General features: G+C 49.3%; 1 protein-coding gene across 1 annotated transcript; it reads left to right on the top strand.

Annotated features, from left to right (window-relative positions):
- Positions 1–8949: 8949 nt before the first annotated feature.
- On the top strand, positions 8950–27262 carry LOC144950275 (cysteine-rich venom protein latisemin-like). Its single transcript, XM_078880350.1, has 7 exons — positions 8950–8957; positions 9724–9922; positions 14012–14102; positions 19869–20017; positions 22974–23065; positions 26803–26891; positions 27055–27262. The coding sequence occupies exons 1-7, from the start codon at positions 8950–8952 to the stop codon at positions 27192–27194; spliced, it is 768 nt and encodes a 255-aa protein (XP_078736476.1). The 3' UTR covers positions 27195–27262.
- The last annotated feature ends 473 nt before the right edge of the window (positions 27263–27735 follow it).

Genomic DNA, 27735 nt, shown 5'->3' with positions numbered 1-27735 from the left:
AGTCTTGATGAGGGAGTTCTTCTGGGATGGATGGTGGTGGGAATCCGGTTTTAGGTAAGCATCCGTATGGGTGGCTTTCCTGTAGACAGAATGGCTCATTGAACCATCAGGTCTCCTTTTAATTAGGACATCCAAAAAGGGTAGCTTGCCATCTTTTTCGACTTCCATGGTGAATCTGATGGCTGGGTGTATGGAATTGATGTGGTCGAGAAATTGGTCTAAAGCAGGCCGGCCATGTGGCCAGATGACAAAAGTGTCATCTACGTACCTCTTCCATAAGGTCGGGTGTAGAGTGGCAGTCTGGATGGCGTCAGTCTCAAATTTCTCCATGAAAATGTTGGCTACAACCGGAGATAGGGGGGAGCCCATTGGGGTGCCCTCAGTTTGCTTGTAGAAAGTTCCACTCCAGGTGAAGTATGTATTGGTTAAGCAGTGTCTCACCAGGGGGGGTACCCCAGTATTCAGTCCTTGATGAACCAAGTCTTCAATGATTGCGATGGTGTCAGGTACAGGAACTTTGGTGAATAAGGAAACCACATCAAAACTGACAAGCAGGTCGTCTGGGGACAGGGAAATCCCCTTGATTGTCGATACCAGGTCAGCAGAGTTTTGTACCGCAGAGGTGGTTTTTCCAGTGAAAGGCCGTAGGATTTCAGACAAAAAACGAGCCAGTTTGTAGGTGGGGGAGTTGATAGTAGAGACAATGGGACGAAGAGGTGTATCTTCTTTATGTATCTTTGGCAAGCCATACAATCTTGGTGGCCTGGCTGCAGAAGGTTTCAACGAGAACTGTTTGGTCTGATCAATTATTTGCTCCGCTGCGGGTCTCCTGCCACCGTTCTCCCATTCACATGTTTCATTGCTTCTACATACTATTAACATGCCCTCCCTTTGTTAATGCTACCCCCCCCCCCCTCCCTTTGGTGTTGCTGATCCTGCATAATGCATGGGCATAATATGACTTTGAAACCCCCCCGCCCACCTCCTACGCATTTCCCATGAATATGCTAAATTCCTCTTGATATGCACATTCTTTTTGTTAAGGCGCTCTTCTTCCACCTCCAACTCAGCTTATATATAAGCCCCTAGCTTGGCAGTGTCTAATTCTTCACCTGAAGACGGCTGCTTGCGTTGTAGCCGAAACGTCGTGAGAATTATTTTATTGTGTTTAATTTTTATTATTTTATTATTTTCCTTCTACGTGACTTTACCGAAAGAACCAAGAAGATGAATCCCTGCAGTCACGAAAGCTTTAAATCGAAATGGAAATATGATTTCGGGCGAGGGGGGGCAAAGCTTTGTGACGTCATATTTGAGGGGGTGGGGTCTGACTTTTCGTGACGCCGTGTGACGAGGAGGGGAATGGTAAAAAAATCCTCCAAAATCGCGTGACGTCATTTATGGACGGCCTCTATGGGTAGTGGTGAGTCTGTTGCGTCGGAAATACATGGCACACGCCGCCCCATGTACACTTAGCTGTAGTTACGGGCACGGGTCTGTAGGGGGAGCCACCCTGAGCAAGAGAGCAGAGGTCGCAATCGGGTACCCGATACCCGTACCCTACCCGATACCTGGCTACCCGTACCCGGCCGGGTACGGGTACCCGTTTGCGACCCTGGTGCGGCCGGGTACGGGTAGGCCGTGAGTCACTGGTGAGTCACCGTTTGTCACTCATTTCCCAACGTCTTGTCTCTTCTCACAATTCAAGTTCCTAGAATCAACCCACCCGCGCCTGCAACATGGCTTCATTCCAGAGGTCGCAAACGGGTACCCGTACCCTACCCGATACCCGGCCGGGTACGGGTAGGGTACGGGTAGCCGGGTATTGGGTAGGGTACGGGTACCCATTTGCGACCCTGGTGCGGCCGGGTACGGGTACGGGTAAGGAATCAAAACCCGTTTGCGACCTCTGCTAGAGAGAGCCGGACCGTTGAGATGCCGACTCACCCCCCGACCCCAGGTGAGGGGTTGGGGGGGGGGGTTATTCCAGAGCCCCCTGGAAGGTTCCAGAAAGGGGGCGGTACCGGGGGGCGGAGACTCCCCGAGGTGGGTATAAAAGACGGACCTCAGGACGGCTCGAGGCAGTGCTCTGAAGACGAAGACTGAAGACCGGCTCGGCTAGGACCCTGACGACCCCCGGGAACGGACGTCCTCTTAAGGGCCGGTCCGAGCGCGGGCCAGTGGCCGAGACCCGCACCCTGGCTGGGTCTGGTCAGCGTAGCCTCCCCTAGGTCACCCTTAGCTGGAGGGCTGAGAGGTCGTGGTCTCAGTGACAGGGCACGCTAGCATGGAGGCAGGACCTCCCCAGGGAGCGGGTAAAGGGGCCGTCACCCCGTTGTGTTAGGGGCCGATAACGTTTATTGCAATAAACGTGTTGCCACTAAAAGCTACGTCTCCGGTCTCCGTGGGAACCCACTACAAGTCTATGGACAGTGTTGAGTCTGTGGGAAGTGTTGAGTCTGTGGGTAGTATTGAGTCTATGGGCAGTGCTGAGTCTATGGGCAGTGCTGAGTCTATGAGCAGTGCTGAGTCTATGGTCAGTGCTGAGTCTATGGTGCAGTGTTGAGTCTATGGGCAGTGTTGAGTCTATGGGCAGTGTTGAGTCTATGGGCAGTGTTGAGTCTGTGGGAAGTGTTGAGTCTATGGTGCAGTGTTGAGTCTGTGGGCAGTGTTGAGTCTATGGGCAGTGTTGAGTCTGTGGGCAGTGTTGAGTCTGTGGGCAGTGTTGAGTCTGTGGGCAGTGTTGAGTCTATGGGTAGTGTTGAGTCTATGGGCAGTGTTGAGTCTATGGGCAGTGTTGAGTCTATGGGTAGTGTTGAGTCTATGGGCAGTGCTGAGCCTATGGGCAGTGTTGAGTTTATGGGCAGTATTGAGTCTATGGGCAGTGTTGAGTCTGTGGGCAGTGTTGAGTCTATAGGCAGTGCTGAGTCCCCCCCCCCACCACCTACCTCATCACCCCTGTATGTATTTTGAATTTATTTCGCACCGTACGAACTCTTACAAAAAGCGTCGTTGCCCATACGCATCTTGCAGTTCACCATCATTGGTTCGTGTCAAGCCGGACCCTTGCTGCTGCTGCTGCTGCTGATGATGATGATGATGAGACACTGAAAGTCGAAACCGGTCCAAAGTTTTGGTTGTTTAGAGCTCATCGTGTCCGCTATAATTGTTCGCTCCTCGAAAAGCCGCGTGGCTGATTGGATGTGTAAAACAAAAAAACAAACAAAAACCTTTTATGTTATTTACGTGGAGGGACTGGTGTGTGAATGAAGCGTGTTGTCTTGTTGTGAGTGACTGGGTGAATTCGTCAATGGGTGAGTTAGCAACTGAATAGAGTGAATCGGTGAGCGCTGGATCATCCGTCACCTTTGACTGCTGCTTCACTCTGAATTCTACTGGCGAATGAGTGACTGGTGACTGGGTGAATTAGTGAGTGGCTGGGTTAGCGAGTCAATGGATGAGTGGGTGGGTGGGTGGTTGAGTGTACGAGTGAGTGGAGTCAATGAGTGAGTGACTGGGTGAGTGAGTGGCTGAATGAGTGAGTGGCTGAAAGAGTGAGTGGCTGAATGACTGAGTGGGTGAATGAGTGATTGACCGGGTTAATTAGTGAGTGGCTGGGTGAATGAGTCAATGGATGAGTGGGTGGGTGGCTAAATGTGCGAGTGAGTGGTGTCAATGAGTGAATGACTGACTGAATAAGTGGGTGAATGAGTGATTTACCGGGTGAATTAGTGAATGGGTGAATTAGTGAGTGGCTAGGTGAACGAGTCAATGGATGAATGGGTGGGTGGGTGAGTGTGCGAGTAAGTGGACTCAATGAGTGAGTGACTAGGTGAGTGAGTGGGTGAATGAGTGATTGACCGGGTGAATTAGTGAGTGGCTGGGTGAATCAGTCAATGGATGAGTGGGTGGGTGGGTGGCTGAGTGTGCGAGTGAGTGGAGTCAATGAGTAAGTGACTGGGTGAGTGAGTGAGTGAGTGGCTGAATGAGTGAGTGGCTGAATGAGTGAGTGGGTGAATGAGTGATTTACCGGGTTAATTAGTGAGTGGCTGGGTGAACGAGTCAATGGATGAGTGGGTTGTTCAGTGAGCGTGTGAGTGGAGTCAATGAGTGAGTGACTGGGTGAGTGAGTGGGTGGCTGAGTGATTGACCGGGTGAATGAGTGAGTGGCTGGGTGAGCGAGTCAATGGATGAGTGGGTGGGTGGGTGGGTGGCTGAGTGTGCGAGTGAGTGGAGTCAATGAGTAAGTGACTGGGTGAGTGAGTGAGTGGCTGAATGAGTGAGTGGCTGAATGAGTGAGTGGGTGAATGAGTGATTTACCGGGTTAATTAGTGAGTGGCTGGGTGAACGAGTCAATGGATGAGTGGGTTGTTCAGTGAGCGTGTGAGTGGAGTCAATGAGTGAGTGACTGGGTGAGTGAGTGGGTGGCTGAGTGATTGACCGGGTGAATGAGTGAGTGGCTGGGTGAGCGAGTCAATGGATGAGTGGGTGGGTGGGTGGGTGGCTGAGTGTGCGAGTGAGTGGAGTCAATGAGTAAGTGACTGGGTGAGTGAGTGAGTGGCTGAATGAGTGAGTGGCTGAATGAGTGAGTGGGTGAATGAGTGATTTACCGGGTTAATTAGTGAGTGGCTGGGTGAACGAGTCAATGGATGAGTGGGTTGTTCAGTGAGCGTGTGAGTGGAGTCAATGAGTGAGTGACTGGGTGAGTGAGTGGGTGGCTGAGTGATTGACCGGGTGAATGAGTGAGTGGCTGGGTGAGCGAGTCAATGGATGAGTGGTTGGGAGGGTGGGTGGTTGAGTGTGCGAGTGAGTGGAGTCAATGAGTGAGTGACTGAGTGAGTGAGTGGGTGGCTGAGTGATTGACCGGGTGAATGAGTGAGTGGCTGCGTGTGGCTGGAGTGAATCGGTGGGCCCTGGATCATCCATCACCCATGATTGCTGCTTCACTCTCAATTCTCTCTGGTGGCGCAAGTGAGCTGGTTGTGGAACGGGGCGTTCCCAGCAACAATTTTCCAACCTGGATCTCATTTCTCGCTGTGTGTGTCGTGAGTGGGTAGTAAACAGATTCCTGCGGAGGGAGCTGGTAGGAACGTTGGGTTGCTCGGTCAATGGCCAGGGTCAACGGCGGCGTGGTGTATTCCGCAAATATGGCTGACTGTGAGGGCGGGCACAAGCTAGCGTGAGTAGGTTAAACGTTGAGTTTTATAAGGGCACCACGGGGTGAACAGCCCCTCCCCACCAAGCCCCACCTCTCCCACCCCCCACCCAGCCCCACCCTCCCCACCCAGCCCCTCCCCACCCAGCCTAACCCCATTCCTCCCACCCCCCACCCAGCCCCACCCTCCCCACCCAGCCCCTCCCCACCCAGCCCCACCCCTCCCACCCCCCACCCAGCCCCACCCTCCCCACCCAGCCCCTCCCCACCCTCCCCTCCCCACCCAGCCCCTCCCCACCCTCCCCACCCAGCCCCTCCCCACCCTCCCCTCTCCACCCAGCCCCACCCCTCCCATTTTTGGATGCACGACGGACGGACGAACACAATAATCCCCTGTGGGCTGGTGTAACCAAGAGGTTCCTACCAGTATAATAATAATAATATAGGTGCGTAATGAGATTACATTGGATTACAAATAAACGTTCAATCTGCTCGCTGACCGACTGCTGCAGCCAATAGCGATGTATAATCAACTTTTTAAATCCTTTATATTAAGTTCACTTGCTTGCTTGCTTGCTCTCGCGCTTACGACTGTGCAAATCTTTCGATCGTTTTTTAACCCACTTCCCGTGATCCAATCGAGCTGACATTTAGCACACAGACTCGTTGTGCGTGACAATGTATTTTCGTGAAAAAAATGTTTCCATAACTTTACACTTTTTAGGAAAACATTTTTTTATTTAATTACCAATTGCTTAATGGTGGCAGGCAATCATCTGACCCATAGGTGGCAGCCATCTCAAGCCAGAGGACGAGATGACTCTAGCCGCCACGCATATAAAGGATTTATAGTGAAAAACTTTGTTTTTACGGGTTAATTTTTTTGTTGTTTTAAACACATCGTGCCAGAAATGACATCAATCACACGGAGAAGTATGCTGACCGTCGCCGTCGTCAGCAGCAGCAGGAGCAGCAGCACGCGATTGTGTTTACGCGGGGGTTCAGAAAGCGATCGAGCGAGTAGGCGACTCGCTGCTGCTGCTGCTGTTGCTGCTGCTGCTGCTACTGCTGCTGCTACTGCTGCTATTTGACATCGCCAAGTGACACGTGAACGATGTTTGATCGCATGCGCGCGTTTTGCCTCGCAGCTCACGATGCCTCTTCCCCGAGACCGAAACGGCACTTAAGAATTGCGCGCGCTCATTATTCTTAAACGCTACCTGCCACCGCCGTCACCTCCCCCAACCCCACCCCCATCCCACTCATTGGTATGTCAGTGTTGCGGTAATTTTTCACAATTTCAGTCGCGTTTTTTGGGTTACTCACAACACAACGCCCGCCCAAGCTGCCGACTGACATGCGCGGTTGAACTTCGCTTGGCACTTTCCCACCCTGCCCACCCCCCCACCCCCCGGTCACTCGTGCCCGCACCTCTTCTGCCGGCCAAGTCGACCAGCGGGCCTCTTCTACTTGACCTGTGGCCAGCGCCGGACGAAGCGAGTGCGGGGCCTGTAACGTAGGTTACAAAGGGGGCCCTAGATTTAAAAAAAAACGTAAATATTAAAACACACATTTTTTTTACTTGCACGGTAAAGTAATTGTATTTGTTTCATTTGCTATACAGACGGATAATACGACAAATCGCGAACCTTAAACACCCAGTCGTTCGTACAAGTTGAAGGCGGTATAGTACCATAGTAATAGAGCAAGTGCAGAATCACTGCACCGGAATTGATAGCTTGAAAACATTTAGCGCGGGGCCCTTGAAAGTGCGGGGCCTGCAGCTACTACACGTGTAGTAGCTACTACACGTGTAGTAGCTACTACACGTGTAGTAGCTACTACACGTGTAGTAGCTTGGTAGTAGTAGGAGGGGTTTTAATTTGCTCGGTATGTGCGTGTGTGAGTGTTGGGCTTCTTTCGTACCGTACGTAGCCAGCCTCGTATATGGGATTTGGGCCATGTACATAATGAATGTACAGCGTTGTGGCATGAATGACACCGCTATTTGAAATTATATACTTTAAACGCAAGTTCATTCATAATGGGGTGGGAACACCCAGATTAAAATTCACACGACCACGGGGAGAGAGACACGGAGACTCGAAATGTATCAAAGGCGTCAGGGGATTGAACCCACGAACCCACGACCTCCTGTATACCAGGCGAAGCACCGAACATCTTGCCACGGTGGATGAGACACAACAATCGGTGTCTGGTATAGACCCAGATCGAGTCCGTCCCCATTAAGAATGAACAGCATTGATATACGGTGCTTTTTTTCCTGGAAGACTTTGCTGTTTTTCCCTGGATTTTTCTGTTTGCGCAAAGTCATTTTAAGATGTTTTCTTGTTCATGTTTTTTTGTTTGTTGCGGTTGCACCCGATTCAAGAGCCGAACGGCTCACAGGGCCATACCTAATAAATGAACTTGAACTGGAACTTTAAGATGTTTTCTTGTTCATGTTTTTTTGTTTGTTGCGGTTTCACCCGATTCAAGAGCCGAACGGCTCACAGGGCCATACCTAATAAATGAAACTTGGGAAAAAAACTGAAACACGGGTGGAGGAACGAACGAGTGAAGTTGACGGGACTAACCACGGCGGCAATAGCGATAGTCGAGTGATAGGGAAGGCGACTGCCCGCCTACGAGGAAGCGAGTGACAGGATTGAATCACCCCGACTTCCGCTTTATTCTAAATTCAATCAGACGCTGCTATCAGGGGGAAATTCAAATCCAGCCACCAATAACCGTGCAGCAGAGGTCGCAAACGGGTTTTGATTCCTTACCCGTACCCGTACCCGGCCGCACCAGGGTCGCAAACGGGTACCCGTCCCCGGCCGTACTCGTACCCTACGCGTACCCGGCCGGGTACGGGTAGGGTACGGGTATCGGGTACCTGATTGCGACCTCTGGGATGAAGCCATGTTGCAGGCGTGGGTGGGTTGATTCTAGGAACTTGAATGGTGAGAAGAGACAAGACGTTGGGAAATGAGTGACAAACAGTTGCTCACCAGTGACTCACGGTCTACCCGTACCCGGCCGCACCAGGGTCGCAAACGGGTACCCATACCCGTACCCGGCCGGGTACGGGTAGCCGGGTATCGGGTAGGGTACGGGTATCGGGTACCCTGTTGCGACCTCTGCCGTACAGAGGGCGCGGTGGTTGTGGTTGGGGTGGGTGGGGGGGCGATTCAACCCGTTGTTTACGATCAAAGAAAGAAACGTCGCTGTCTGTGGGCGTTGAGAGAGAGAGAGGATGTGTGGCCATCCACCCCACGTCTCGTTGCGAACGTCGCGTAGAACGTGAGCGGCGAACGCGAGCGGCTGCGAAACATTCTCAAAGAAAGAAAGAAAAAAAACGGGCTCTTTACATCCAAAGGTCACAATCTTCGGCGCGCGCTAAGAGCACTTTGGAATACGACACGCGATTACTCTTAAAACCATCAAATAAGACGAGTTGTTGATATTATCGCTACCACCTCCAGGGCACTCGTGGCAATGTGGCCACGACACCGATAATTATCAGACGCGAGTGAGTGGTGTGGCTTTGAGTGATTGAAAACGGCATGCTCAGCACCCATCCATCACCTACCCTGCGTGGCGTTCAGCCGGTTAAATGCCAACGCCTCCCGTACCTGTAAGGTGCGCGCGGCGTAGTGTTTGCGTGTGTGTGTGCGTGCGTGTGTATATAAGCGAGGGTTCGTGTCGCTTACCCAAGAGGCACAGAGACACGGCTGGAGCATCGAGACTCAAATCCTCCCGAACGACCATCTCTGTCCGAGGGCTCAGCTATGTCGTGGTGAGTTTGTGACACGGTGTGCTGCGGTGATAGCACTCGCTGATTCACTTGCAGTCACTCGCACGCCCGGTGGTCAGGCACCCCCCCTTATCGCTCTCATAACGCTGCTACTGTCATTATGACTGCTGCCGTGAACTTGGCTAATGATGCACTACTTGCTAATTGACTTCTGGTCACTCACGCATTGGCGGTCAGTCATTCCCGTATCGCTCTTCTAGCGCTGCCGTGTTCCCGTGAGCATCACTCGTTGATTCCTCTACCCGTTGTCGAGCACTCGGTCTATTCCGGGCACTGTTTGGTCAACCACCAGACTGCAGTCACTAAATAAAGCTCCAAATTAAGTTTTCTTTTTATTTAGGGCCCCTTGATAACATATGCTATACAGGTCCCGTACTAGCTTCATCCGGCACTGATTCTGGATAGTATTTGTCACGAAAACCTCCGAGTTAAACTGACGGTACAACCTCCCCCCCAGAGGTCGCAACCGGGTACCCGATACCCGTACCCTACCCGATACCCGGCTACCCGTACCCGGCCGGGTACGGGTACGGGTAGCCGTTTGCGACCCTGGTGCGGCCGGATATGGGTACGGGTAGGCCGTGAGTCACTGGTGATTAACCGTTTGTCCCTCATTTCGGGTAGGGTACGGGTACCCGTACCCAGCCGGGTACCCATTTGCGACCCTGGTGCGGCCGGGTACGGGTACGGGTAAGGAATCAAAACCCGTTTGCGACCTCTGCTCTCCCCCCCCGTCACACCCGGGCAGCGTGGGCCGCGTGCTGATGATGACTGCGGCCCTAGCGGTGCTGGCGGGCCGCCTGCCACGCTGCCAGGCCGCGTCCAACACGGTGGCCCACTGGAAGACGCTCAAAACCTCACAGCGCTCCGTGCAGAGGGGCATCGTGAACCTGCACAACCTCTTGCGGGCAAGCGTGCGGCCCGCGGCCAGCAACATGCTGCAGATGGTGAGTGAGCGGCGGTGGTGGTGATGGTGGCGGTGGTGGTGGTGGTAGTGGCGGTGGTGGTGGTGGTGGTAGTGGTGGTAGTGGTGGTGGTAGTGGTGGTGGTGGTGGTAGTGGCGGCGGTGGTGGTGGCGGTGGTGGTAGTGGTGGTGGTAGTGGCGGTGGTAGTGGTGGCGGCGGTGGTAGTGGTGGTAGTGGTGGCGGTGGTGGTGGTGGTGGCGGTGGTGGTGGTGGTAGTGGTGGTGGTGGTGGTGGTAGTGGTGGCGGTGGTGGTGGTAGTGGCGGTGGTGGTGGTAGTGGCGGTGGTGGTGGCGGTGGTGGTGGTAGTGGCGGTGGTGGTGGTAGTGGCGGTGGTGGTGGCGGTGGTGGTGGTAGTGGTGGCAGTGAATCAGTTTGCAGAGTAGGGGGGCACTGCTGGTGCATCAGCCAGTCGTCTCAGTCAACCCATGGCACCTGCTGGGTCTGCCCTGTGACCTCCTCCTGTCATCGAGACTTCGACAATTCGCGTGGCCTCCAAATGCACCTGGCCTGGCACAGACGCCGTGTGACGTCACCGTCACACGGCGTCTGTGCAGAGGCAGTGAGTTTCAGGTTCGATGGACCGTTGAGAAAGAGAGTGGGTGGGTGAGTTGAGTAGGTGAGTAGGTGGGTGAGTAGGTGAGTGGGTAGGTGAGTAGGTGAGTGGGTGGGTGAGCAGGTGAGTGGGTGGGTGAGCAGGTGAGTGGGTGGGTGAGTAGGTGAGTGGGTGGGTGAGTAGGTGGGTGAATAGGTGAGTTGGTGGGTGAGTAGGTGAGTAGGTGGGTGAGTAGGTGAGTGGGTAGGTGAGTAGGTGAGTGGGTGGGTGAGTAGGTGAGTGGGTAGGTGAGTAGGTGAGTGGGTGGGTGAGTAGGAGAGTGGGTGGGTGAGTAGAAGAGTGGGTGGGTGAGTAGGTGAGTGGGTGGGTGAGTCGAGGAGAGTGGGTGGGTGAGTTGAGTAAGTGAGTAGGTGGGTGAGTGGGTAGGTGAGTAGGTGAGTGGGTGGGTGAGTAGGAGAGTGGGTGGGTGAGTAGAAGAGTGGGTGGGTGAGTAGGTGAGTGGGTGGGTGAGTCGAGGAGAGTGGGTGGGTGAGTTGAGTAAGTGAGTAGGTGGGTGAGTAGGTGAGTGGGTAGGTGAGTAGATGAGTGGGTGGGTGAGCAGGTGAGTGGGTGGGTGAGTAGGTAGGTAAGTAGGTGAGTTGGTGGGTGAGTAGGTGATTAGGTAGGTGAGTAGGTGAGTGGGTGGGTGAGCAGGTGAGTGGGTAGGTGAGTAGGTGAGTGGGTGGGTGAGTAGGTGAGTGGGTAGGTGAGTAGGTGAGTGGGTGGGTGAATAGGAGAGTGGGTGGGTGAGTAGAAGAGTGGGTGGGTGAGTAGGTGAGTAGGTGAGTGGGTGAGTTGTGTAGGTGAGTAGGTGGGTGAGTAGGTGAGTGGGTAGGTGAGTAGGTGAGTGGGTGGGTGAGCAAGTGAGTGGGTGGGTGAGTAGGTGAGTGGGTGGGTGAGTAGGTGAGTGGGTAGGTGAGTAGGTGAGTGGGTGGGTGAGCAGGTGAGTGGGTGGGTGAGTAGGTGAGTGGGTGGGTGAGTAGGTGGGTGAGTAGGTGAGTGGGTGGGTGAGCAGGTGAGTGGGTGGGTGAGTAGGTGAGTGGGTGGGTGAGTAGGTGGGTGAGTAGGTGAGTGGGTGGGTGAGCAGGTGAGTGGGTGGTTGAGTAGGTGAGTGGGTGGGTGAGTAGGTGAGTGGGTGGGTGAGTAGGTGGGTGGGTGGGTGAGTTGGTGGGTGGGTGGGTGAGTAGGTGAGTGGGTAGGTGAGCTCTAGAACACCGATCGCAAAGCTGCGAGGTTCAAATTCTCGCTGTCCGGGTGCGCGAAACGATCAGCGTCACCATGAGCTGTCAAACGAAGCGACTCTACGCTGCACGTGGCTGTCTGGAATCGTAATGCCAATCGGAGCTTTGCGTTGCCCTCCACCACCCGACGCAAGCCAATGAACCCCACGTGAGAACGGAGCCTTTAGTTGACACCTGATGACGATGTTTCCATCTCCAGCCGAACGTCGTTTGGACACAACGATCTGATAACTTTAATCTAAATTGTCTTATGGTTGTTATTGTTTGACTTGCATCCCACTGGGATTTTTGCAAATATAATTGATTTACGGTGTTTTTTTCTGGAAGATTTTGCTGTTTTTTTCCTGGATTTTTCTGTTGCGTGTAGTCACTTTAAGATCTACTTGGTTCTTTCGGTAAAGTCACGTAGAAGGGAAATAATAAAATTAAAATAAAAACATAATAAAATAATTCTCACGACGTTTCGGCCACAACGCAAGCAGCCGTCCTCAGGTGAAGAACAGGTCTGTCTTTTATTATTTCCCTTCTACGTGACTTTACCGAAAGAACCAAGAAGATGAATCCCTGCAGTCACGAAAGCTTTAAATCGAAATTTAATCACTTTAAGATGTTTCTTGTTCATGTTTTTGTTTGTTGCTATTGCACCCCAGTCAAGAGCCGCGTGGCTCACAGGGCCATACCTAATACATGAAACTGAATGTTGATCGGGCTTTTTAACGTTTCTCCCATTCCACCTTCTCCTCCGGTTTTGCTGATGAACCAAATTGTTCGGTGGCACATTTGCCCACAGCGTGACAACTTGATTTGATTGGCTGTGTCGTCTGGTCCCTAAGGACTCCGAGGTTAAGGTTTTGTTCCCGGTTTGATTGGGACATTCACCTGCACTGTGCAGCTCCCAGGCTGCGGAATAACGCGTTGTGTCTTTGGCAATCAGACAGAGTGCTTAAAGCTGTTTCAGTCTGACTTATGCGTGAGTGGGCGAGTGAGTGAGGTGGGTGAGTGATCGGCTATTGCCACTGTGCATCTCCCAGACTATGGAACAACGCGTTGTGCCTTTGGTAATCAGAGTTGCGAGAGTTAAATTTCGATTTAAAGCTTTCGTGACTGCAGGGATTAATCTTCTTGGTTCTTTCGGTGAAATCACGTAGAAGGGAAATAATAAAATAATACAAATGAAAATACAACTAAAAATAAAACAATAACATGTTTTATTGTTTTATTTTTATTATTTTATTATTTCCCTTCTACGTGACTTTACCGAAAGAACCAAGAAGATGGCGAGAGTTACTTAAGTCCCATCTTGAAAACTCACCTCTTTAAATCGGCCTCTACCCCCTGCCTAGGTCTGCCCATGTATCCTGCGGGTTCTGTTAATTTCCTGGATTTCCATGCACGGCGATGGCGCTTTGGGATCTACGGATGAGAATGCGCCACTTTACAATTATAACTTCCTAGTATTACCTACACGACGGTATGAGCCAATCAGAAACGACTGCTCGAATTACGAAACAAAAACTCGACACGTTCAATTGGCCGGAGGTGGTTCCGGGCAGTCCACACGCGGGGGGGGGGGGGGCGAGTGTTTTGTTTTGTTCATAATCGTCCTAAAGTCCTTTGGGGCCGTCCATAAATGACGTCACGCACCTGTGACGATGTGTGACGAGGGGGTGGGGGGGTTGAGAAATGAGACTAGGCTCTAAGGAAAGCTGTCTCGGGTGTGGACCAATCAACTTCAAGGACAGTGCATACATTATCAGAGTTATGTTTTTTGTTTGCATTATGACTGCAGGTATTGTGGTCTATGCAAACATGACTCCTTGTAAAAAAAAGTGTCAGTTTTGTTGCCAGATAGAAGGGTAAAAAAACAATTATCATATTTTTTACTGGCAAATGAGGTTCCAATGGTGTAAATGTGACGTCACGTAAATATGCGCAACTTTAAATAAATACAGGCAACACGTTCTACTTAATGAAATAGACTTTTTAATAAATGTTTTCTCCTACAACATCAGAGTGCAGCGCCACATTAAATACGCGCTACAATGACAATAGTTTAAAGCGATTTGAAGCATGTTTTATTTTTAAAATGGAAATATGGTTTTGTCGTCATATTTGAGAGAGGGGGGGGGGTCTGACTTTTTGTGACGCCGTGTGACGAGAGGGGGGGGGGGGGTCAAAAATCGTCCAAAATCGCGTGACGTCATTTATGGACGGCCCCTTTCCGCTGTTGCCCTACAGTCGTGGAATTTGACAGCGGCCGAGAACAGCCGCGTCTGGGCCAATGGCTGCTCCCTGACCCACAGCCCCGCTGCCAACCGCAAGACTTCGAGTGAGCCCCCCCCCCCCCACGCACACACACACCCAGCAGAAGCACCCACAACACATATTGTTAGGTTTTTTCGGTAAAGTCACGTAGGTAAAAAAAAATCACGACGTTTCGGAGGCAACACAAGCTTCCGTCTTCAGGTGGAACCGTCACAGGCACGACAGCTGTATCAAGTAAATGAGAGATTGCAAGAGATACCACTCCGTATATATATAGCAGAGGTGGGACAAAGTCATTGTTATGCAAGTCCAAGTCGAGTCGCAAGTCATCAAATTCATGACTCGAGTCTGACTCGAGTCCAAGTCACATGACTCGAGTCCACATCTCATAGGTGGGACAAAGTCATTGTTATGCAAGTCCAAGTCGAGTCGCAAGTCATCAAATTCATGACTCGAGTCTGACTCGAGTCCAAGTCACATGACTCGAGTCCACATCTCATAGGTGGGACAAAGTCATTGTTATGCAAGTCCAAGTCGAGTCGCAAGTCATCAAATTCATGACTCGAGTTTGACTCGAGTCCAAGTCACATGACTCGAGTCCACATCTCATAGGTGGGACAAAGTCATTGTTATGCAAGTCCAAGTCGAGTCGCAAGTCATCAAATTCATGACTCGAGTCTGACTCGAGTCCAAGTCACATGACTCGAGTCCACACCTCTGATATATAGTGGTTGAGGGGGGAAGGGCCAGGGACGGCACACTTTTTATTATGGAGAGGTCCGGTTTGTGACTACGCATAGCCTACATAACAAATGCTGTAAATGAGACCGAGCCTCTGCCATGTAGATGGTAATAGGCTACATAACAAAAGACTGAGCCTTTATTATGGAGAGGTTCGGTTTGTGACTACGCCTGGCCTACATAACAAAAGTGTGAAAAAAGAAAGCTAAACCTGGTAAAACAAAACTGGCTGCCTATCAGTAACCTGTAATAGTTGTCTGTCAAATAAGATGGTCCAAATAAGTGTAGTTAAATCTATTTTGCATGGTTAATCACATCTTTCCAATGATTACTCAGTTTGTAACCATCATCACGGTTGGCCTCGTGCCTTGGTGACGTCACAATAACCTGCCCCTCCCCCACTGTCCCTCCCCCCGTAGTCACGCCCCCACCCACCCACTCACCACGCATAGGCAGAGGTCGCAACCGGGTACCCGATACCAAGTGCTGTTAGCGAGCACCTACACACACTCACCCACCCACTCATTCACTCGCTCACCCACTCACTCAGCCATTCATTCACTCACTCACCTAAGTATTGTAAACGCGAAACTGTTGTAAACTATGAGATCTCTTTTACCAGTGGCAAAATAGAGTAGTAGGTTTTTACCCTTTTAAACTGGTACAAAACTGACACCTTTATTCAAGGCATCATGTTTGCAATAACCACCAGTTTAAAAGGGTAAAAACCTACTACTATATTTTGCCACTGGTAAAAGAGATCTCATAGTGTAAATGCTTACCCCGAGCTCTCAATACTCTGATATTGCACTGTGTTTGAGTTGTACGCCTTCTGGTGTCATCTGGTCCAACACCAATGGGGACTAGGCTCTAAAGAAAGCCGTCTCGGGTGTGGACCAATCAACTTCAAGGACAGTGCATATTATTATTATCATTATCAGAGTTGCTTATTTTTGTTTGCTTTTTTGACTACTTGTGTTGTGGTTATTGCAAACATGATGCCTTGAATAAAGGTGTCAGTTTTGTACCAGTTTAAAAGGGTAAAAACCTACTACTGTTGTAAACTATGTTGTCACGAATGCGCAATATTTTCACATTGTAAGCTCCATTACACAGTTCGGTCTTTCATTGTCTACTCAACTGGTAAAATGTTTGTGAAGAGTCTTGAACATCGTGCAGAGCTAGTGAGTTCCAGGTTCGATGGACCGCTGAGAAGGAGAGTGGGTGGGTGAGTTGAGGAGAGTGAGTAGGTGAGTGGGTGGGTGAGTAGGTGAGTGGGTGGCTGAGTAGGTGAGTGGGTGAGTTGAGAAGGAGAGTGGGTGGGTGAGTAGGTACGGGTACCCGTTTGCGACCCTGGTGCGGCCGGGTACGGGTACGGGTAGGCCGTGAGTCACTGGTGAGTAACCGTTTGTCACTAATTTCGGGTAGGGTACGGGTAGGGAACGGGTACCCGTACCCGGCCGGGTACGGATACGGGTACCCATTTGCGACCCTGGTGCAGCCGGGTACGGGTACGGGTAAGGAATCAAAACCCGTTTGCGACCCTGGTGCGGCCGGGTACGGGTAAGGAATCAAAACCCGTTTGCGACCTCTGCGCACAGGAGACGCCACAAACGGCGGTTAGGCTCTTGCTATTGTTGTTATTGTTGTGATTGTAACTCAAACATTAGCCCGGTGACAAACACGAAAGAGACATAATCACAGCGATACGCTACTCCTGTGACGCGGTTGTTTGGGCTTGACCGCATGAATGTGAAATTGTAGTCGTTGTTCCGTGTGAGAGATCTATAGGCAAGGTTAACCCTTGTGAGAGATCTAGAGGCGAGGTTAACCCGTGTGAGAAGTCTAGAGGCCAGGTTACCCCGTGTGTGAGAGATTTAGAGGTCAGGTTAACCCGTGTGAGATAATTCTAGAGGCCAGGCTAACCCGTGTGAGATCATTCTAGAGGTCAGGTTAACCCGTGTGAGAGAAATCTGGAGGCGAGGTTAACCCATGTGTGAGAGATATGGAGGCCAGGTTACCCCGTGTGAGAGATCTGGAGGCCAGGTTAACCCGTGTGTGAGAGATATAGAGGCCAGGTTACCCCGTGTGAGACATCTAGAGGCAAGGTTAACCCGTGTGAGAGAAGTCTAGAGGCCAGGTTACCCCGTGTGTGAGAAATCTAGAGGCGAGGTTACCCCGTGTGAGAGATCTATAGGCGAGGTTAACCCGTGTGTGAGAGATATAGAGGCCAGGTTACCCCGTGTGAGAGATCTAGAGGTGAGGTTACCACGTGTGAGAAATCTAGAGGCAAGGTTAACCCGTGTGCGCGCGCACTCGCTCAGACACGCTTGGCATGTTGGCAAGGCCCCTCCTGGGCGCTGCGGTGGCTAGGAGATGTTAACTACCTCACCTGGTACACAGGAGATCGTAGGTGGGGAGGGGCTGGTCCACCCCATGGTCACCCCGTGGTGCCCTTATAAAACTCAACGTTTAACCTACTCACGCCGGCTTATGCCCGCCCTCACAGTCGGCCATATTTGCGGAATACACCACGCCGCCGTTGACCCTGGCCATTGACCGAGCAACCCGACGTTCCTACCAGCTCCCTCTGCAGGAATGTGTTAAATTTGTGAAATTAATTAATCCATGAGAGTCTTGGTTAAATAATCACGTGTGAATCATCTGCCAAAATGCCACGAAGGGGTGGAGTATCAGTCAAACAAGGTTGTGAACCAGTGGTGTGCAGTAATAATGACGATGAATTAAGTCAGCGGTGTGAGACAATTTATCGATCACGCTTCAGATTTTATTTTATAATATGACTTTGAAACCCCCCCGCCCACCTCCTACGCATTTCCCATGAATATGCTAAATTCCTCTTGATATGCACATTCTTTTGTTAAGGCGCTCGTCTTCCACCTCTAACCCAGCTTATATATAAGCTTCAAGCTTGGCAGTGTCTCATTCTTCACCTGAAGACGGCTGCTTGCGTTGTAGTCGAAACGTCGTGATAATTGTTTTATTATGTTTCATTTTTATTATTTTATTACTTCCCTTCTACGTGACTTTACCGAAAGAACCAAGAAGACACGCTTTAGATGTTATGCGTTTTAAACGCTCCACTTTAAGTCACGTCGAGTGACACGTGGAGCAACGCGGAACCTGGGGATGGGATTAGCGGCTGCCAGTCAAAGTTAACACCTATCCTCACCGCAATTATGCACCCGCCCGCCCGCCCGCCTCGCCAAACGCCTTCTGGCAATATTTTTTTTAAAGAGAAAAATAAAATCGTAAACCTTTCATCTTCTTGCTTCTTTCGGTAAAGTCACGTAGAAGGGAGATAATAAAATAATAAAAATAAAACATAATAAAATAATACAATTCTCACGACGTTTCGGCCACAACGCAAGCAGCCGTCCTCAGGTAAGGGCAATGTGAGTCTATGGGCAATGTTAGTCTGTGGGCAATGTTAGTATATGGGCAATGTTAGTCTATGGGCAATGTTAGTATATGGGCAATGTTAGTCTATGGGCAGTGTTAGTCTATGGGCAATGTTAGTCTATGGGCAATGTTAGTCTATGGGCAGTGTTAGTCTTTGGGCAATGTAAGTCTATGGGCAATGTGAGTCTATGGGCAATGTTAGTCTATGGGCAATGTTAGTCTATGAGAAATGTTAGTCTATGGACAATGTTAGTCTATGGGCAATGTAAGTATATGGGCAGTGTTAGTCTGTGGGCAATGTTAGTCTATGGGCAGTGTTAGACCGTGGTCAATGTGAGTCTATGGGCAATGTTAGTGTATGGGCAATGTTAGTCTATGGGCAGTGTTCGTCTATGGGCAATGTTAGTGTATGGGCAATGTTAGTCTGTGGGCAATGTTAGTCTATGGGCAATGTTAGTCTATGGGCAATGTGAGTATATGGGCAATGTTAGTCTATGGGCAATGTTAGTCTATGGGCAATGTTAGTCTATAGGCAATGTTAGTCTATGGACAATGTGAGTCTATGGGTAATGTTAATCTATAGGCAATGTGAGTATATGGGCAATGTGAGTCTATGGGCAATGTTAGTCTATGGGCAATGTTAGTCTATGGGCAATGTTAGTCTATAGGCAATGTTAGTCTATGGGCAATGTTAGTCTATGGGCAATGTTAGTCTATGGGCAATGTTAGTCTATAGGCAATGTTAGTCTATGGACAATGTGAGTCTATGGGTAATGTTAATCTATAGGCAATGTTAGTCTATGGACAATGTGAGTCTATGGGTAATGTTAATCTATAGGCAATGTTAGTCTATGGGCAATGTTAGTTTATGGGTGAGCAGTGGTGTTGCTGTATCCCTGCCCAGCCTGGCTCAATAGGTCAACAAACGACCCTCCCCCACCCCCCAACACACAGAGTCAGAATCTTTATTCAGACTGGAGGAGGAATCCTATGAACTATTAAGCTCTTTCTCACAGATGTCCAGTATGGGCACATCATCAAGTTACAGCAGCGTAGGATACTAAAACACGATAGCAGTGCCAAATAGAGAAAACGGTAAGCGAGCCACTAAATATTAATAAACAAATAATACATGTATTATACGATTCTTCAAGCTTGGGTAAGGCATACTCATTGGTTCTTTCGGTAAAGTCACGAAGGTGAAAAAATACAAATTATAAAATAAAAATAAATGAAAGTAAATTAAATCACGACGTTTCGATTGCAACACAAGCAATCGTCATCAGGTGTGAAAACCACAGCAAGAAATTGTTTAACTCAAGTGGGAGAGATGCCTGCGTTAAGAGGGTTATATAAGTCAGAGAGGGGGGGTTGGGGGGGAAGGGAGGGGGGGGGGAAATAGGGGGAGGGGGGGGCATAGCGTGGACGTTAGGGACTGGAGTATGGATCATTGCAGTCACGAAAACTTCAAATCTTGGGTAAGGCAGCAAAAACAACAAAACAGTTACACAGACCACGCCAGGTTAATCACACAGCAGCAGTCCCTCAATAAAATCCCGCATTAGCAGTGAACTACCGATAACTGCACGGCCAGAAGATCAGTTACAAATCGCATTTCAGCAAAAGCGACTGCTCCCTTCCCTGCGCTGGGTCTTGCGCCCTGCAGTGTTCGACTGCGGGGAGAACCTCTTCATCTCGAGCGCGCCCTTCACCTGGAACTACGCCATCCGCGACTGGTACAACGAGGTGACCAGCCCCGGCTTCGTGTACGACCAGGGACCCAAGAGTCCAGGAGCCGTTGGCCACTACACCCAGGTGAGACGGCGAAGATCACCTGAGCCGCGACACATTGCAAGGTCGTACCTCGTTGCGCGCGCTCGAAGTGCTTGCCGCGAACGAACCACAGCTCGATAATTGTTTTTTTAACCCTTTTATCTGGCAACAAAACTGACACCTTTCTTAATTTTGGAGCTTTCGTGACTGCAGGAATCATTCTTTGTTTCTTTCGGTTAAGTCACGTCTAAAGATAAAATAATAAATTAAATTAATAGTATATTACGACGTTTCGATTGCAACACAAGCAATCATCATCTGGCATAAAAGAAATAGCAACAAAAATCTAACTAGAAAACTATAGACAGACATACAAGCAGACAGACATCACATCGGAGCAACAAAAATCTAACTAGAAAACTATAGACAGACATACAAGCAGATATTTTACTAGGTTATTTAATTTTCGTGTGCCTTTCTCCTAATTTTCAAGCTTGCGTGCCCGTGCCACGTCATCATCTTACTTGCAGCAGCAACAGCAGTACGTTGCCGTACACTCATTGATATGCTAATTTTCTCTGCCCCCTCCCTCTCTCCGTCCCCGCCCCCCCCTCTCTATATTTAAGGGACCGTCACAGAAACGACCCCTCTCTTTGTGCCGATGTGATGTCTGTCTGCTTGTATGTCTGTCTATAGTTTTCTAGTTAGATTTTTGTTGCTCCGATGTGATGTCTGTCTGCTTGTATGTCTGTCTATAGTTTTCTAGTTAGATTTTTGTTGCTATTTCTTTTATGCCTGATGATGATTGCTTGTGTTGCAATCGAAACGTCGTAATATACTATTAATTTAATTTATTATTTTATCTTTAGACGTGACTTAACCGAAAGAAACAAAGAATGAAAACTGACACCTTTTTTTTACAAGGAGTCATGTTTGCATAGACCACAATACCTGCAGCCATAATGCAAACAAAGAACATAACTCTGATAATATAAGTGTCACGTTGTGGTTTCACGCTTCAACACACCGGTGGGCTAAAGCAGTGAACTATTTGTCTTTCGTCAACGTGACACTTTTTTACTGATTGGCCGTGTCGGGTGGTGGAGGGTTACGACACATTTATAAATAACGCGATCTAAACCCAAAAACGTTGATTATGAATAATATTGGTCGCGAAAGCCTACGTGTTAAACAAGGAGTCATGTTTGCATAGACCACAATACCTGCAGCCATAATGCAAACAAAAAACATAACTGATAATATATGCACTGTCCTTGAAGTTGATTGGTCCACACCCGAGACAGCTTTCCTTAGAGCCTAGTCTCACATGGGTTGGACCAGATGACGCCAAAAGGCGCACAACTCAAAGACAATGCACCATCAGAGTATGAGAGCTCGGGGTAAGCATTTACACCATTGGAGCCTCATTTGCCAGTAAAAAATATGATAATTGGTTTTTTACCCTTCTATCTGGCAACAAAACTGACACCTTTTTTTTTACAAGGAGTCATGTTTGCATAGACCACAATACCTGCAGTCATAATGCAAACAAAAACATGACTCCTTGTAAAAAAAGGTGTCGGTTTTGTTGCCAGATAAAAGGATAAAAAAACAATTATCATATTTTTTACTGGCAAATGAGGTTCCAATGGTGAATCGCAGCTCCTCGTTGTATCTCCGCGTCAAGGAGCTTAAACCACCATCACGCCGGCTTTCTGCTCGCCGTCGAACAAAGTCGGTCACCGCGCCACGCGGCGCTTTCAGATGCGGCCGTCTGGAACGCCTCTTCCTTCCGATGTTAGGAAACCAATGCATTTAGATTGAAATGTATATTTCTTTAGAACTGCTTTTACGTACGGTGCCAAGGAAGTTCAACGTACATACATATGTAGTGACAGGGTGCCATCTGTTGACCAGGACGGGTAATTACGGGTATGGTTGCGCTATATAATAGCCAACCGTAAGGGAGGTGTAACTGGGCTAAAGGTCAGAGGCGGGGATCAGTCGGGAAGCTCCTGGAACCTGCACGAGAGTTCTAGAAGGGGGGCGTGGCCAGAGGCAGGGCTTGGCCACGCGTTATAACGGTGCGCGTTACGCGTTGTGTGAAACACGTCCCTTAATGTATGTTTGTTCAACATCTACTCGCAGCGTGTGTAGCCAACCGTCCCGAGGGGTGGTCAGACATTTGTGACGATGTGTGACGAAGAGGGGGGTGGGTGAGAAATGTGACGTCACATCAAAATGCGCAACTTTAAATAAATATAGACAACACGTTCCACTTAATTAAATCGACTTTTAAATAAATGTTTTCTCCTACAACATCAGAGTGCAGCGGCACATTAAATACGCACTACAATGACAATAGTTTAAAGCGATTTGAAACATGTTTTATTTATTTGGGGGGGGCAGAGCTTTGCGACGTCATATTTGAGGGGGGGGGTCTGACTTTTTGTGACGCCGTGTGACGAGGGGGGGGGGGTCAAAACTCGTCCAAAATCGCGTGACGTCATTAATGGACGGCCCCTGTGACGACAACGCGCTGTGGTTGTGAGCACTGCCCCGCGCAAACGAGGACTCTCTCCGACTTTTTATTTTTTTTATTTTTCTATTTTTCTTTTTTTCTTTTTTTACGATGCAGAGGAAACAAGAAGATGCTCGGTGTAGTCGGCACTTTGCTTCGTTCATCATTTCGGTTTTAATTTCGATTTTAAGCTTTCGTGACTGCAGGGATTCATCTTCTTGGTTCTTTCGGTAAAGTCACGTAGAAGGGAAGTAATAAAATAATAAAAACAAAACATAATAAAATAATAATTATATTATATTATTTTATTATGTTTTATTATGTTTTGTTTCATTATTTTATTACTTCCCTTCTACGTGACTTTACCGAAAGAACCAAGAAGACATTTCGGTTTTTTTTTAATGCTTTGCTTTATGTAAACCCCCCCTTTTTAAATGAAAGATTATCTCTCTCTGTCTCTCTCGCCGTGCCGTGTAGGTGGTGTGGTACGGCTCCTTCCAAGTGGGCTGCGCCGTCAACTACTGCGCCAGTGCGGCCAAGTACTTCTACGTGTGCCACTACTGCCCAGCGTGAGCACGGGCTGTGGTCCATTGCCTCTCTCTCTCTCGCTCAAAAGTTATACTTAAAAAACACTTTTTTTTAAAAAACACGCTTTAATGAAATGTACCGTACGAGTAATGGCAGAACTCCACGACTCCAGCAAGTGGCCCCGAAGCTTGCCACAACGTGGTGATATACAGCCAACGTGAGTTGAGCATGGACAATTAGACCCAAGCCGAAACATAACATGTAAAAAAGATTGCTTAAAAATATATATTTTATTTTCAATTATAGAATATAGTATTGTCATCGGTATGACATACGTATACCAAGTTTGCAGTCTATACCACATTGGGAAGTGGGTTAAAATTGAGTTACAAGGTTTGAGGATACGACAACACAGACTGAGCTAAATAAAAGCGTGTAAAATACAAAGATCCACCGTATAGCCTGCAACAGACTTGGGGCAAGTGCTGTGAGCGAGGACCACCTATGAAGGCCGGAACAGCGCCCGACCGCCTTTGTTTCTCTTCGCGGCGGTGTTTACACGCCGCATTTGAGGCTGAGTCTACCTAGGGGAGGCCCAGGACCGATTCAGATAATAGTCACGAGAGCGGGAATCAGCTCGCGAACCGCTCTCTTCTCGCTCACACACACAAAGATCCCCCGTATAGCCTTAACAGACTGTAGGGGCAAGTGCTGTTAGCGAGCACCTATGAAGGCCTGCACACGATGGGTTGGGTGGCCAACACACACTCACACAACAACCAACAACAACCACCATTCGCCACTCAGTGGCGGTGACGTCACCACGGCGCTTGTACCAGGCTATGTGCACCTTGAGGCCAAGTGAAGTGTCGAACGCCCGCTGGCAGGTCACAGGGCAAACCCAGGTGGCATGGGTTGCCTGGCCGAGATGACTGGCTGATACACCACCTGTGCACCCTACCGTGCCAACTTGCTGTGCTTTAGCCACCCGGCGCTCCGCTCGTTGTTGTGAGCGTCGCTCCTCCCCCCTCCGTTGTTGTTGGAGGGCGACTGCCTCCAACTGCCCAGTAGCGTCCTTCACGAGCCTCCTCCACTGAGGCCGATCTTGACACCGCTGGTACCAGTCATCGGCAAGTCCACTCAGCTCCACGTTCTCGTGTACCACATCACTCCATCTCTTCTCAAGGCCGTGCCACGCCCGTTTCGCCCCCAAAAATCGTCCAAAATCGCGTGACGTCATTTATGGACGGCCCCTAACTGGAGGTCAGCATTAGCGTGGACTAACCACAATGCCCCCCCGTTGCTCCCTGAGCCGAGACAAACACCACGTGACACAGCCAAAGGCGGTCCGGGCCGTCAGAAAAATAAAACAAATGACGTCTCGATTTCTCGAGTTGACGCACGGCTGCTTTAATGGCTGCTAAATGTCTCCCGTAAGCTCGTTGTCTCCTATCGCCTGCTCATCTCCTCCGACTCCTCCCACCCACCCACTCATTCACTCACTCATTCATTCCAGGAAACCGCTGCCTCTACGGCTCTCAAACACCAATCAATCTCCACAACATGACAATTGTACGCGTTGTGCATCGTACTCTCTCTCGATCTTTCTTTCGTCCTGTTGGCAGTCACTTACTCAGCGCCTTTTGCCGGATTCTTGGCGATCCACCACTTTCAAGAAAGTTGAAGAAGAAACATTATCTTGCTTAAAACACAAAACGTGTTTCAGTAACATCACGGGATTAATAAGAACAAACATATATAAAGTCGGTGGCGTTTTGGGCAAATTGCCCTTCTTCATAGCACATAATGAGGCTAGAGAGACTGGGTCATTAATAGTTGGAGATGATATTTATACACAACATGTACACCAAGGCTGTAGCCATGGAGCCAACATTGGGGGGAACCAAATCTTCCAGGGAGTCTGGGGGTCCCCCCCCTGAAAAAAAATCTTAAATTTGAAAACGAATTTCCTGCCTAAAATATGAAAAAATTCACTAACACACAGGATGGACTTTTTATTTATTTTTTACAATAATGTCTAATAGTGTATTGTATTACATTGCTCTGTTTTTTTTATTTCTTACCTTTTCTTGTTTCATTGTATGCAATGGCAGAGATTAGGGATTAATAAAGTACAACCATAACCACAATCATATAAACAGAAATCTATTTTATAGCGATACACATCCCCCCCAATATATATTATAATTACGGCCTTGATGTACACCATGGCATCCTTATAATAATTTAATGTTGAGAATGTTTACAGATGGAAAGGCCTCACGGTTACTCCGTGTGTGTGCGAAAGTTCAACATACATACTCAATTGAAAACTCATTTAGAACGGCTCTTTGTGTTTAGTTTATTGTCCTTCCCCCGCACCTCCGATTAGCACGGTTGGCTAAGTACGTTGCGAAATAAGTTCAATGTGCGGACATACAAATGTAGTGATACACACTAGGAGCAGGAGGCACTCTGTGTATTATAACCTTCACAGGGTACAAGGGGTAACTACACTCTCAGTCAGGACAGCTGACAGACTGCCTGACTGACGACGCCGAGATGGTGAAGACGGTGACGAAAACTCCAGCAGCCCGACGGGATCCCACTCCACGCAACAGCCCCGAACATTCATTCGGTGCCCCCTTTTATCCTCCCGGCGAGGCCTCGCTCCGCCCCCGGCCACGCCCCCCTTCTAGAACCTACTCGCGGGTTCGCGGGCTCGCCTCACGTGCCCACTCTCTCCGCTCATCACGTGACCTGCTGACAGACAGGGCAGCTGCAACTGCAGATCCCCTTCTCTGCAAGCAACCAGCATAGTGACCCATTCCATGTCACTACACAATGATAGAGAAAAGTTCACCCGGGTCTCTCCGTGAGCGACCACGAATTCCACTCATACCGAGATGTCACGTAATTTGTGTCGCCCGAGATCGATCGATTACCCGTGCCCTATTGTTTCTCTCGTCGTGTCCACGGTAACATCCCCCAAACTATGCGATTTCAACCGCCGTAATAAATCAACGGATCTTTTGTCACGGGAGGGGCCTCGTCCGCCCTCATTCTGGGCCTCAGGGGGTGGCTCTCTCTCTCGCCCGAGGCGTCCGGAGCAGAACGCGACGTCACCCCGGTGAAATAATTTGCTGGGCAGAAAAACAAATCGGTTAAAAACACACGAAAAAATGTCAAGCAAAAATGTATTTTCTTTTTTTTTAACAGGCTGCTGGGTGGCTCAGAGGTCAGCCACCCCAGCCGCGATTGAGTCGAGTTAATGGTCAGTCCCTGTCACCGATGACTCACACACAGAGACCCATAGACTCGCATAAAGACCCACATACTCACATAAAACGAGTTGCGAGTAAACTCGAGTGCTCTCGCTATTCAGTTGTTTTGTTTAACCAGGCGAGAACAGCTTAAATATACGCTGCCAAGCTTGGTGGTGTTCATTCAGACGCTGTCTTTCCGACAGACCTGTTCTTCACCTGAGGACGGCTGCTTGCGTTGTGGCCGAAACGTCGTGAGAATTATTTTATTGTTTTATTTTTATTACTTTATTATTTCCCTTCTACGTGACTTTACCGAAAGAACCAAGAAGATGGTGTTTACCCCTGTTTTGTTGCCAGATAAAAGGGGAAAACCCTATTATCAAACTGGGGATCATTATAATCCGTGTTGTCGCGTGGATTTTGCTCTGCTGTCCTCCGATATATGTCGGTCCGTGGTGGTGGTGGTTGTTGTTGTCGTCACCATTGTTGTTGTCGTTGTTTGTTGCTCACAGCGGAAACCTGGCGTCTCGCATCAACCGACCGTACGACAAGGGCAACTCGTGCGGGTCGTGCCGTAAGAGCTGCAGCCGCAAGCTGTGCCGTAAGTCACCATCCCCTTGCAGTTCCGTTGAGCTGGTGGTCTGCGCAAGGCCGAGAGAGCTTCCGTCCACATGCCAGCGTCCGCCGATGAGAGCGGCGACCACTAGACCCGCGTGCCCCTCAATTGTCTCCTCCTCCTCCCTTCCTCCTCCTCTCCTCGTCAGGGAACCCCTGCCTCTACAAAGACGCGTACGCGAACTGCGCGGCGATGAAGAGCACCTACGGGTGCGGAGACACGGGGTCCGGCAAGATCGTGCAGGGCTACTGCCCTGCCTCCTGCAAGTGCGCCGGCAAGATCTTCTGAGAACCGGGTAAAGTTTGTGTAACATACTCTTAGTTCTTTCGGTAAAGTCACGTAGGTAAAAAATGAAATTAAAATTTATAAAAATAAAACAATAAAAGTCACGTTTCGGAGGCAACACAAGCTTCCGTCTTCAGGTGAAACCGTCACAGCAAAATATCTGTACCTTATATAGTGGTTAAGGGGGGAGGAGCCACTATATAAGGTACAGATATTTTGCTGTGACGGTTTCACCTGAAGACGGAAGCTTGTGTTACCTCCGAAACGTCGTGACTTTTATTGTTTATTTTTATTAATTTTAATTTCATTTTTTACCTACGTGAATTTACCGAAAGAACTAAGAGTATGAATCCTTGCAGTCACGAAAGCTTCAAATCTAGAAGTTTGTGTAACTCTGAGCCACCTGGCCTAGATGGTGTTCACTCTGTCACCACCGCGTCCCATCGCCTCTCGCCTTCCCTCACGTGTGTGCGGTCCCCCCCCCAATCCCCCGTCTCTGATGTTTGTTTACAGAGCGACTTCCACGATACGGCGTGGACGCCTC

Source organism: Lampetra fluviatilis, chromosome 57, assembly GCF_964198595.1.
Source record: "Lampetra fluviatilis chromosome 57, kcLamFluv1.1, whole genome shotgun sequence".
Taxonomy (NCBI): domain Eukaryota; kingdom Metazoa; phylum Chordata; class Hyperoartia; order Petromyzontiformes; family Petromyzontidae; genus Lampetra; species Lampetra fluviatilis.
This window is presented reverse-complemented; position numbering and strand designations above follow the sequence as displayed.

Bases quoted from the DNA above. Each gene is read 5' to 3' on its own strand.
- LOC144950275 (XM_078880350.1), top strand. The intron at 14,103-19,868 runs GTGAGCCCCCCC...TGCGCCCTGCAG, and splicing joins TGCCAACCGCAAGACTTCGA to TGTTCGACTGCGGGGAGAAC. The intron at 23,066-26,802 runs GTGAGCACGGGC...TGTTGCTCACAG, and splicing joins GTGTGCCACTACTGCCCAGC to CGGAAACCTGGCGTCTCGCA.